General features: G+C 40.6%; 1 protein-coding gene across 1 annotated transcript in view; it reads left to right on the forward strand.

The window, feature by feature from the left end:
* The first annotated feature begins 982 nt into the window (after positions 1–982).
* Positions 983–12,141, forward strand: part of LOC118838912 (arachidonate 5-lipoxygenase activating protein) — a 40,573-nt gene continuing 29,414 nt past the window's right edge. The window contains exon 1 of the mRNA XM_036746293.1: positions 983–1,126. Coding sequence (XP_036602188.1) covers positions 1,057–1,126 — 70 coding nt within the window. The 5' untranslated portion in view covers positions 983–1,056. The remainder of the gene's footprint in view (positions 1,127–12,141) is intronic.

The following is a 12,141-nucleotide window of genomic DNA, read 5'->3' on the forward strand; positions in this document are numbered from 1 at the left end:
AGGTCTGGCACTCTATCCCTGCAATTACCTAGCTACCCACCCATAGGTACAAGTGTACATCACACAAATAATAATAATAATAATAGACTATGAGTTCCTTGAGATCAGGGACTGTTTTTTTGTTTGTTTTGTTTATTTTTGGCACCTCTTTGTATCCCAGTACGTAGCTCAGTGTCTAGCACATAGAAATTTTTTTTAATAAATGATTTTCAACTTCACTTAATAATAATGATTTAGATATTTCATCTGTTGGGAAAGGTTTGAGAACAGTTCTGCTTGGAAGCAGATGATGAACTAGAATAATCATTCTTGCCTCCCTTCATTCATTCAACAAACAATCATTTATCTATGTGGTAAGGGTTTCCATAATTGCTCTCAGAAGTCAGGGAAATCTCAGTGGGCCTGGATTTAACAATCTTCCCTGTCAAGACAGACCTCCTTAGAGATGATCTAAACCCCTTCTCCTGTGACTGAAGCCCATTTCCATTTCTAAAATACTTCTTCAGTTTGCATTTACTTCCTGTTCTTCTTCCTTTGCGGGGGCACAGAGCCTTTGTCTCTCATCCTCCCGGAGGACTCTAAGAAGAGATGGAAAACACTTAAGATAGAAGACTTGCTGATAGTGTAAAGATAAAAATAAAGTTTCATTCACCCCGCCTTCCCCAGCCCTCCCCTTCCTCTGCCAAGAACAGAAAAGAAAGAGGACTGCAGGCCCTCAGTGTCTGCCCAAAGCTCTGCAAGACAAGACCTCAGATATAGGACTGTTCTGATAGCTGAGAAACTGCCTTCGTCTGACAGACAGTGGAGCAGAGTTCATTAGGTCTGTCCCTCCACCACCTAAACCTTGTTCTGATTGGTGGAGTCTTACTAAACCTGATGAAAACACTTTGGTGGCTCATATTAAAAAAAAAAAAGACACATGTGTGATCATGCTAGGGGCTCTCAGGAAATCCTAATGATGAAGTAAGGACAGGTCACTTCCCCTTTTTGTGCATTGCAGGGCTGGGGTGGTGCTGAGAAGCCGGTACGATCCTCTTTCTTGGGACTACATTGAATATGGACCATGAAACAGTGGGGAATATTGTTTTGCTGGCAATTGTCACCCTCATCAGTGCCGTCCAGAATGGTAAGGGAAGTCCCTTGATTCAGGATGATAAATGTTTTTTTTATAAGAGGTAGACAGAATTTAGAAGTCAGCAGTTACTCAGTTAAGGCTTGTGAAGCAGGTGTGTGTGTGTGTGTGTGTGTGTGTCTGTTTATGTAGGTGTGTATTTCTTTATGGGTACTCAGGTGTGTGGGGTGTTGGGGTTCAGGCTTTCTCTCTGTTACTGATCCCCCCCAGTGTTTCCCCTTTTTATTTTAATAATGATGGCTAATCATGTTTTTTGAGCTGTGCCCATAGCCCAGGGATTGTTTCAAAGTACTTAGCAATAGACCAATATGCTCAGTACTTAGTGATCCAAAGTCCAACAGGGTGGACAGGCAGTGAGGAAAAGATGTGGAGATTCCGATGGAACAAGGAACCCCTCTGCTACTGAAATTTCACCAGTTTTGACCTCAGTGCTACTGAGACCGGATGGATTCCAGAGAACATGACTCTCCCCTTGCAAAATTTATTTAGGGACTACCTTTCTTGTCTGCTTTCTTCTTGAGGGCCTCCAATAGCTTGTCTGTCTTCATAATAATATCTCCTTATTGCTGTGTAGTTTGACAGTTTTCAGGTTCATTAACCGGTGGATCCATTTGGTACTTTCCATATTTATGTCTCTGTGGATAGATATCTGAAATTTCTTTCTGGTCATCGTACAGGTGGAGGATTTTACAGTTTCCTTGATAATGTTATTAGTATTAAAATGCCCTAGATTTGAAAATATTAATGATGCCTTATTATTTATATTGTACTTCAAGGTCTGTAAGGTACTTTAGATACAGTATCTCAATTGAAAAAGTCTGTAGCATTTGGAAGTAGACTTTTGATCTGTTAAATCTCAAATTAGTATAGTTTTGACAAAACACAATAAATGTCTCCTGTGAGTTCAGCTTCTTCTTGTGGCATGGTGTAATTTATAGAGTATTGGACTTGGAGTGTGGAAGACCTGGGTTCAAATCCTGCCTCAGACCTTTACTATCTGTGTCACCCTGTACAATCTATTTAATCTTTCTGGGCCTTAGTTTCCTCATTTGTAAAATGAGGGAGTTGGATTTGACTACCTTGATGGTCTCTTCCAACTCTAAATCTATGATTCATGCCTGCTGGACGTAGGCATGTATAAGAGAAAAAAAAAAACAACCAAGAGGATTCTGAATTAAAGAGGCATCATTAAAAGGACTGAATGTGATTTAACTTATTATTTAACATTAATTAATTAATAATTAAATCACATTAATTAACTCATTAAGCATTTAGCTACATTGGTTTCTAAGAACTGTGGAGTACTTGGGATACTCTTTTATCTTTTAAGTTTGGTTGTATGCTTTCTTTATTGTTTCCTGACCAAAGAGAAGAATCTCTTTATGCCTATAGAGTCTTACATTCTGCCACACAGAGGGGCAAACCCTGCCAGCCCGCAGCCACACTGCCCTTTGTAAGGGAGCTAGCAGACAACTGTGCCTAGACACACTTAAAAGAATTTAATTCCTAACCATTTGCTACTTTTAGTCTAAACTTTTTTTTTTTTCTGTCAGGTCTATATGATGCAGATATTATATAGCCCAGTGAAGAAACTTTGCTTATGTTGACTTCTCTTCGTGGCTATAACCCTCCTCTCAGGTGCATAAGATAGACTCCTTGCTGCCCTGTCATCAATGAAGGCTAGCCAAAGCCTGGAGAAACGATTCCTCTCCCCTGGGAAGGTAGCGGCTGGTAGCCAACCGCTTTTGAAACCGCCTTGCAATTCCTGGTTGGATGGGAATCCTCCTTTAGCTCTGTATTGGGATTTTCTCCATTTGCACCTGATGGGTTTAGCTATTTGGAATTCGTGAGCAGCTAAGGGGCACAGTGGATGGAGCCATGAAGACTCATATTTGTCATCTGGCCTCAGACACTTACTAGTCGTGTGACCCTGGGCAAGTTGCTTAACCCTGTTTGCCTCAGTTTCCTCATGTGTGCCATTACTATTCTCATATACAGATGAGGAAACTGGGGAGGGAGAAATTAAGTGATTTGCTCAAGTTCATGTATGTAGTAAATATCTGACGTGGGATTTGAACTCAGCCTCCTTGACTCCATGTCAAACACTAACCCATCACGCCACCTATAGGTAATGAAGTTCGCGTCTATACACTATTTGGATATTGGTCAATTTGTCTTCTCTGCCTCTCAGTTTGATTGTGAGTTATAAATTCAGACAAACAGTTTGCCCCTCCATGCACCTAATATTTGCGCCAAAGCGTCTAACACATACAGAGCACCACTTTCCATAAAAATAAAGGGCCACTTGTCTGCTTTTACCACCTTATAACAACAGTCCTGCTTCCTTAGGCTCTGCTTCTCCCCTGTCTAACCTCAAGCTGCACCCTGCTTTGAGGTCTCTGCTCCTGGGGCAGTGACTGGGATATGTGACATGACATTACTGCTCCATTAGATTTGTCATTGCCCACAGAGTCACAGAGGAACACCTTTTACATCCCTGTCTGGCTTGAGGACAATCCAATTTCCTCGCAGGGAGTGAGCTAGACTCCCTCGAGGCACTCAGAAATTAAGATGAATCCCAGAGGAATCTCTTAGGGATAGTAAATAACCATGCAGGGGCGCAGGGGAAAGAGGGCTGGATTGGGAGTCAGAGAATCTAGGACTGAATCTTAGGCTCTATCATTCTCTACCCATGTGACCATGAACAAGTCACTTCATCTCTGTAGACCTTGGTCTGATCATCTGTAAAATGGAATAGTCAGATGGACATATATGGCCTTTATGATTCCATGATATCTACCTTACATGATTCTATGATATTTAAAAACATTTCTTTGTAACCATGAGCAACCCAATGTACCACTCATAGGCTCATTGAAAATAGTAAAACATGCAAAAAGATGGGATTTTATTCATGTCCCTTTTCTATGGGCGTATTATTATTTTTTAAATTTGCATTTTGTTACCAGGGGCTCTGTTCTCATTGTGGTCCTAGACAATGAGAAATTGTGCTGTTCATACCCCATGACCATCCTCAGGGCTTACCTCTGGGGTTTGGTTCAGTGACACCAGTTCTCTGCCCAAATAAGGAGAGCCCTGGAGGAAGAAAGACAAGAGGCCTGCCTCACTTCACTTCCCCTTTTTTTGCTTTTGAAGTTCCTTTGGTCATCAACGTTTTTGAATTTGTAGCAAACATCTAGCTATCAATTGCTATAAAAATTCAGATTGGAGGGTGGAGGTGGGGAGGAAATAAAACAACCAAAATCTCAAACCAGAACAAGTTGAAAACTCAATTCCAAGAATCAAACCTGTAAGCCTGTGAAACCTGGTTTCTTTTCCAAGAAAGAGAAATACATTGCTTGGATACGGGGAGCCAGGAAGATTCGAATTGATCCTGCAAAGTTGCCAGCTGCTTTTGACAGGAAGAGAGAGCCAGGAAACACAGACTCAGAGAGATCACTTTTCTTAGGAAACCAAGCTTGCTGAAAAAGGGAGATAGGGATGAAGGAAAAGAAAGAGGGAGGAATAAAGTTGTGTTGATGAAAACCTGGCTTTGTGAATGTGGAACAGATGTGTCTGAATGCCAGGAGATCTACCCGCAGAGGCACTGGTCGGTGTTTAGAAATACTCCAGGCATCAGATGTGTATCATCACCTCATCAACCACAGCAGAAGGCCTGATTCTACAACCTCTCTTCTTTTGATTCCTCATATAAAGTCAGACTTCTTTTTTTTTTTTTGTTACGTTGGTTAGTTTTGTGTATTTTTCCTTCTCTTTAGTAAGACCTTGTTTTAAAAACTTTGTCATAACGTATAGGCTCTCTCAGAGATGGAGGTAGAGGTAGAGGGATACAATGGGACATGTAGTTGATATAAAAACAAAAATATATTAATAATATTTTATTAAAAAAAGAGAACAATGCCCAGAACCAGAGAACTAGGAACTTTTGCACCTGGGGCAAGGGGGTAAATGTATTCTCAGTTGGATGACCATTATCTTTAATTGGGGGGGGGGAGGAGGGACAGAAACACAGGGACCCTGGCTTGGGGGTTCAGGATGAACCTGCCCCTTTGGATCACCTGGGTGCTCCCAGTTTAATAGATTCAATTAGCATTTATTAAGGATCTACTTGGCACTGGCAATATAGAAGAAAATAGGAAAAATAGTTCCTGCTTTCAATGAACTTATGTTCTAGGTTTAGGGACTTGAGTGGGGGGGGTGTGGTGGGGGGGAGATAATGAGCTTTTTTATGCACAGAATTTGAGATGCTCTCAATAGAATGTAATCTTGAGAGCATTTTTTTTTGTATAGCACCATTGTTTGAATTGAATTGAATTTTGAGACTTCCATCTAGAGATATATAATAGGCATTTGATTATTGATTATTACTGACTGGAGCTTAGGAGAGAAATTAATATCTGGGAATATTTGAAAACAGATGATACTTAAACCAATGGGGGCTGATGGAATCACCAAGAGAAAGAGAAGAGGGCCTAGGATAAAGCCTTGGATGCCACGCTATAGGAGATGGGATGTGGATGATACAGCAAAGGGGACCATAAGAGTGGTCAGACAGAGAGAAGGAGAATCAGTAGACAGCAGTATTACAAAAGCTGAGAGAAGAGAGAATATCCAGGAGGGATAGTCAGCATCTTCAAAACCTGCAGAGAGACAAGATGGATGAGGACTGAGGAAAGGCTATCAAATGTATCGATTGAGAGATCAGTGATAATCTTGGAGAGCGTGGTTTCAGTGGAATGGTAAATTTGGAAGTCAAATTACAAGAACTAAGAAGTGAATGAGAGAAGGGTCTAAACAAGGAGTGGAGATGGCTTTTTTAGGCATTTGTGAAATGGAGAAGACATATAACTTTTTATTTCAACTTATCATTCTTTAAAACTAGGTGCTGTTTAAGGAATCCTGGCAGTTTTAGGTTAGCTGATATGTGATAAATGGAAGCTTGATTCCCTTCCCTACCCACCTACCTCTCTTCTCAACTGTTACTCACTTGCAGGTGGGACCCCAAGCACCCATGCCTTCCATGGTGTAAAAGACTGGGAATCTTCCTTGGAGGCATCAAAGTAGTTGGATTGGGCATTTACTTATTGACCCAGGCCAAGCAGATTTGTGCCTGAGTGATTGCACTTGTGTATATGTATGTGTGTGTGTGTGCATGTGTATGTGCATGTGTGTATATGATACGTATATATGTGTGTATATGTATGTGCATGATGTGTGTATATGCATATGTATGATGTGTGTATATATGTATGTGTATGATGTGTGTATATGTATATCTATGCTGGGAAGCGGGGAGGTGGTATAGAAGGGAATGAATGATTATGTGGTTCCTGCCATGGTCCCTATGCTGCCCAGATGGAGGTAGAAAGGATATGTGAGGGGGAGGGGCTGGGAGGCACCTAGATCTGAGTTCCTCAGACACTGCTAAAGGGCTAGGTGAACAAACGTATTCCACAAGGGGCCTGTAGTGCTGATGGACCTCCCCCTTCCCTGCATTCTTCCCTTCATTGACTCCTACCAGTAGTTACCCTTCCTTCCAAATGCCTTTGAGGTCAGTTTGGACTCCTTTTAATTGGGCCCCAAGTGGAGCTTTTACTACTGCAGTTACAACTCTCTCCACAGTTGCACAAATATTCCAGATATCATCTGACCAATATGACAGGACCATTACTTTTTGTAATCTGTATAATCTGTCTCTATTAGAGCAACCTGAGCTTCTGTTAGTCTTTAAAGTGTCTCTCCTGCCCTACTGGCTCATGTTAATTTTGTGGTCACCAAAAACCCTGAAATCATTTTCACGTGAGTTATTGCCAAGTAACATCTCCTCTATCTTTTATTTGCGCAAATTTAAAAAGCAACAACACTTTATGCAAGAATTTGCATTTATCCCCACATTTAATCTTCGTTCCAACTCATTCTGTTTAAAACATTTTGAATATCAATTCCATCATCTTCTCATTCAACATGTATTTTTTGATACCTACTATATGCAAAGTATTAGTTTTTAATTTAAAATTTTTTATTGATTTCTTTGTGTTTTTTTTTTTTACTTTTCAATCATTTCCCCATATACTCTTCCCGTACTACCCAGAACCCTTCCTTGTAATAACAGTGAAAAAAAAACTAAACAAACAAAATACAACATCTGTATCTGTCCACATCTGCCATATCTGCCATCTGTTGTTATCTGACCTGGATTTAGTGTTAGACATTATATTTATTGTGAATTTAGTTACCCTTTTGTGCTCCTTTTCTTTATATTATTTTAATAATTGTGTATTTTTCCTCTGGGTTTTGGGTATTTCATTCTCCGTAAATTCATACAAGTCTTCCCATGTTTTCTGAATTCCTCATATTTGTCTTTTCTTCTAGTGCAATAATACTGTTACATTTGTGTATCACAGTTTATTCAACCATTTCCCAATTGAGGGACATTTACTTTACTTCCAATTTTTGACTGCCACACAAAGTGCTACTCTGAATGTTTTGGTATACATCAGACCTTTCTTTTTGTCTTTGACTTCCTTGGGAACATTTACCCAGTAGTGGAATTTTGCTGGCTCAAACACTATGAAAAATTTAGTTTATTTTATCCAATAATTTCAAATTGTTTTCCAGAACAATTAGATCGGTTTATAACTTCACTACCAGCACGTTAATATATTTCACTTCCTGCAGCCCCTCCAGCATTGACTTTCTATTGTAAGAAGGGTGTTCCATATCCCTGCCTCAGTAATTATAAAGGGCTTGGACTTTCTTAATCAAAGGTATAAACTAGGTATGAAAAGGTCTAGACATTTCTATTGAATCGATCGATTAATAATAAAAGGCACTAAACTAAGTGAATCTAATGGAGGTGTGGAATGCTTCCAGCCATTGGAGAGATGAAATGATGCTACACAGGAGGAGTATTGGAATTGGTTTGAGAGACTCAGTCATGCTCTGTGGTGCTCCTATAAAAACAGCAAGCTAGTTCTGAAACCAGCATTTAATTGTCTGGTAGACAAGAGAACTCAAAATCTACCTTCTGCTGGGGGCCTTTCCCTGAATCCCCCAAGCCTCTACTCCCAGAGCCATAGGTCTGAGATGACCTTCTATTTGCACTATGTGTATCTCGAAAATACAGTTATTTGCATGATGCTTGCCCCATTGGAATGTGAATTTCTTGAAGGCAGGGACTGTTTTTGTCTTTCTTTATATCCCCAGAGCTTAATGCAATCCCTGACTGATCGCCTAAGAGCAGTTCCTGTAAAGATCCTCAGAGGGAATCATGGAGGGGGAGGAGGGGGCAAAAGAAGAAACTTTCTGTCCCTCTCCCCCAACCTCTTGACCTTGTGAACTTTGAAGGATTGGAAAATTAAGACTTCTCATAAACATCTCTTTAAAAAAAAGAGAAATAGAAATATATAAATAATACATATATTTAATTGAATAATATTTAATTTCATCAATATATACCATACAAATAATATAATTTCACAAATATAAATAATATAAACAAACTTTATATAATATAATTGAATTTACACCCTTGCATTAGAATCCCCAGGTCACTTTATTAGTCATTCAGTTTATCGTTGTACAGATATGTAACATGTTCTGCATACATGTACTGCCTGTAACAGGACATGGGACAACAGAGACGAGTGCTTTCTTCAGTCAATCTCCTAGTACTCTGCCCCTCCTAGGCTCTGTGTAGGAGTTATCAGTCAATCACTGGCAAACCTCTGCCTATCACACTCCCTTGGGTAGATTCAAGCTGTTAGCATTCACCCTCAAGGTCACAGTTAAACAAACACATTAATTAGATTAGTAAAGATTTGATAATATCATCCATAGTAGCAGAAACTGTGGCAAATATCAATTCTCCGTCCTCTCCCCACCCAGGATGAAGCCTCACTTGCTCCCTTTCTGGTCTTGAACGGCCGAGGAAGCAACCAGCAACTTCGCCTGGTAACGTGCAGTTTATCGGTACTGGACTGGGCGCTAGACTTCTCTATCCCATACTGACCGCTGCAGAACTGTGGGCCCCTGTCCATCCTGGCTCCCTGAGCTGCGCTGCCTCTGCTCTCATTTGAGCAGAAGAGCAGCCTCACAGAGCCTAGGGAATTATGAGACCATCCCTATGGATGTAGCCCTGCTAGTCCACCAAGTCTATATCTTTTTATTCCTTTTTCTTCTTTGCTGCTTTCCATGTTCTGATGTCCTCCATCACTTCTGTCTTGGCCAATCCATCTGGGCCGTAAAGCCAATCACCGTACCTCAGTATTGGAAGTCCTTGGGGGAACATCAGTCTATGACTGGCAGCTGCATCCCGATGGAAACATCCCCTAGTGATATTTGTAGGCATAGATCTTATAGCCTTATTAGCCCAGGGGCTTATAGACATAGAGCTGGAAGTGACCCTAGAGGTCATCCAGTCCAAATACCTTGTTTTACAGATGAGAAAACCAAGTCCCAGAATAATCTCTGTCCTTCCTCCCTGTTCTTTTCTCCTGTGAATGGCTGGGCATTTCCACTGGTTTTCTTTCTATATTCTATTTGTTGTTCTCCCTCATGTAGCAAATACTTAGCCTTTAATAATTGCTCAGTACTAGCCCAAATCACTTGGACATAGACTTCAGAGGCCATTGAAGACAACGGAAGATCTAGAACCTCCTTGACAAAGGAAATAAGTACATATAGCGTTTGGATCAACACAAATGTATTATGCGAATCAGAGTTTGAACTCAGGTGGCAAGAGGAAAGGAGGAGTAGCAGGCTTGAGGGATTGTCAGTCTTGTGACCCACTCCTGACCTCAGGGTACACTGACCAACCATGTTTCAAGTATAACATTGACAGCTAGCAGGTACAGGGCTCTGCTCCAAAGCCAGACAAGATAGCTTCACCTTTTTCTGACTCTATTTGCAAAAGCAAAATCTCTGTGCAATCACTTGGGATTCTTATTGGCAAGCCACTATATAGTACATTTACTATCACAGATGATAATAAATCGTAACATTTATGCAGCACTTTGCAAAGCACCATATAAATAGGTTTACAAAGCACTATACCTATGTTATCTCGTTTGAACCTCGTAGCAACCTGGTCAAGTCACTGGCATGATTATCCCCATTTTACAGATAAGGACAGTAGAAGTGAGAAAGTTTCAGTGACTTGCCTGGGGTTAGACAGCTAGTGAGTGTCTAAGGTGGCATTTGAACTCAGATCTTCCTGACTCTAAGTCTACCCCTCTATTCACTATGCCACCTCGCTGCTCTCATATATCATTCTAGAACAAGTGTGTGTATGTATATATGTATGTATGTGTGTGTGTGCATATACATATACATACATATGTGTTATATATGGAGAGGGAGAGAGAGAGAAAGAGGAGAGAGGAGAGAGAAAGGAGAGAGAAAGAAAAAGAAAGAGGAGAAGGGAGAAAGAGAAAGGAGAGAGGAGAGAGAACCTTTTGGTATGACTGATATGGTTGAAATTGGCAGGTATAGTAAGCGGAGATTCAGATACTGCATTAGGGAAATTTCTAAACCTTCAGTTTGTTCTCAGAAGAAATGTTTGCTATGTTCTCTCTACAGTGAGGAGTGAGTCTTGGAAGAGAATGTTTTCCTACCGCTTGGTAAGGGTTGAGTTACTAACCTCTGAAGCATTTGTGTTGAGAATGGTCTCCTATTTCTTTACTCATTATTTTATTCCCAATTAAGTGTATATTGCTTGTCTGGTCTGCTCACCTTGTACAAACTTAGAGGTTCCCAAGTGAGCTGACATGGTCAGTCAATAAACACTTACTAAGTGCCTACTATGTGCCAAGAACTGTGCTAAGCTCTGGATGGGGTTTTGAGGGAGGTGTACTTTTGTGCTGTACATTTAATCCAGAAATCTGCATGAATCCAGAGTTAAATGACACGTCAGTTAAGCTAATAGTCACCCATTAGTTCCAATTCTACCTTCTGGGACAAGCAGAAAAGTCTCATATCTCAGATGATAATCCTTCAGTCGTGTCTCCACAAAATTTTCTCCTTTCCAGAGTGTCTGTGTCTAGTTCCTTTGGCCAGCCCTCACATGATACAGTTTCCAGGGCTTTCACTAACACATTGATTCTTGTTTAGGGGCGCCATGGCTTGTCAATACTCTTCCTAAAACGGGGTGCCTAGAATTTAGTCTGATCAAGAGAGAGTACAGAGGAATGATCACATTTTTCATTCTGGACCCTGAATTTCTATGAATGCAATTTCAGTCCACGTTCGCTTTGCTCCCATCACTCTGAGTTGTCACGTCATACTGTTGACTTATATCGGGTTGGTAATTTCTCCAAATTTCTAGGTCCTCTTCACACAAACTCTTCTCTATCATAGGATCATAGGATCTTGTGTATCATAGGGTCAAGGAGAGGGAAAAGAACTTGAAGTCATCTAGTCCTGACTCCCAACCCCTCCTTTGGCAGATGAGAACATGGATTCAGAGACTTCAGTGACTTGCCGAAGGTCACACAGATAACAAATAACAGAACCGGGATGTGAAATGAGCTATTCTGACTCCAAACACAGTAGTCTTTCCACTATGCTATGTTGTCTCGCATGTCTTCCTCATACTGTTACTTGTGTAGTAAGTTTTGGAACCCAAGTGTAGGAGTTTTCACTTATCCTTATTAATTTCATCTTATCAAATTTGTTCCATTTCCCCAGCCTGTTGCGATCCTTTTGGATTCCAATTCTGTCATCTTATATATTAGCTATCCATCTCAGTTTTACTTCATCTGCAAGTCTCATAGACATAGCTTCTATGCTTCCATCCCAGGCATTGATAAAACATTGAATGGAAGTAGGCCAAGGACAGTGCCCTTCACTAGAAACCTCCCTGTTGTTTCAGTTGTGCCACCAATTTCGAAACTGCCTAATTGTACTCTTATTTAACCTAACTCTCTCTATCTTTTCCACAAGGACATCATCATCCATCTACCAGTCAAATAACCCTGGAAAAAAAAAAG

The sequence above is a fragment of the Trichosurus vulpecula genome, chromosome 2 (genome assembly GCF_011100635.1).
Source record: "Trichosurus vulpecula isolate mTriVul1 chromosome 2, mTriVul1.pri, whole genome shotgun sequence".
In the NCBI taxonomy this organism is placed as follows: domain Eukaryota; kingdom Metazoa; phylum Chordata; class Mammalia; order Diprotodontia; family Phalangeridae; genus Trichosurus; species Trichosurus vulpecula.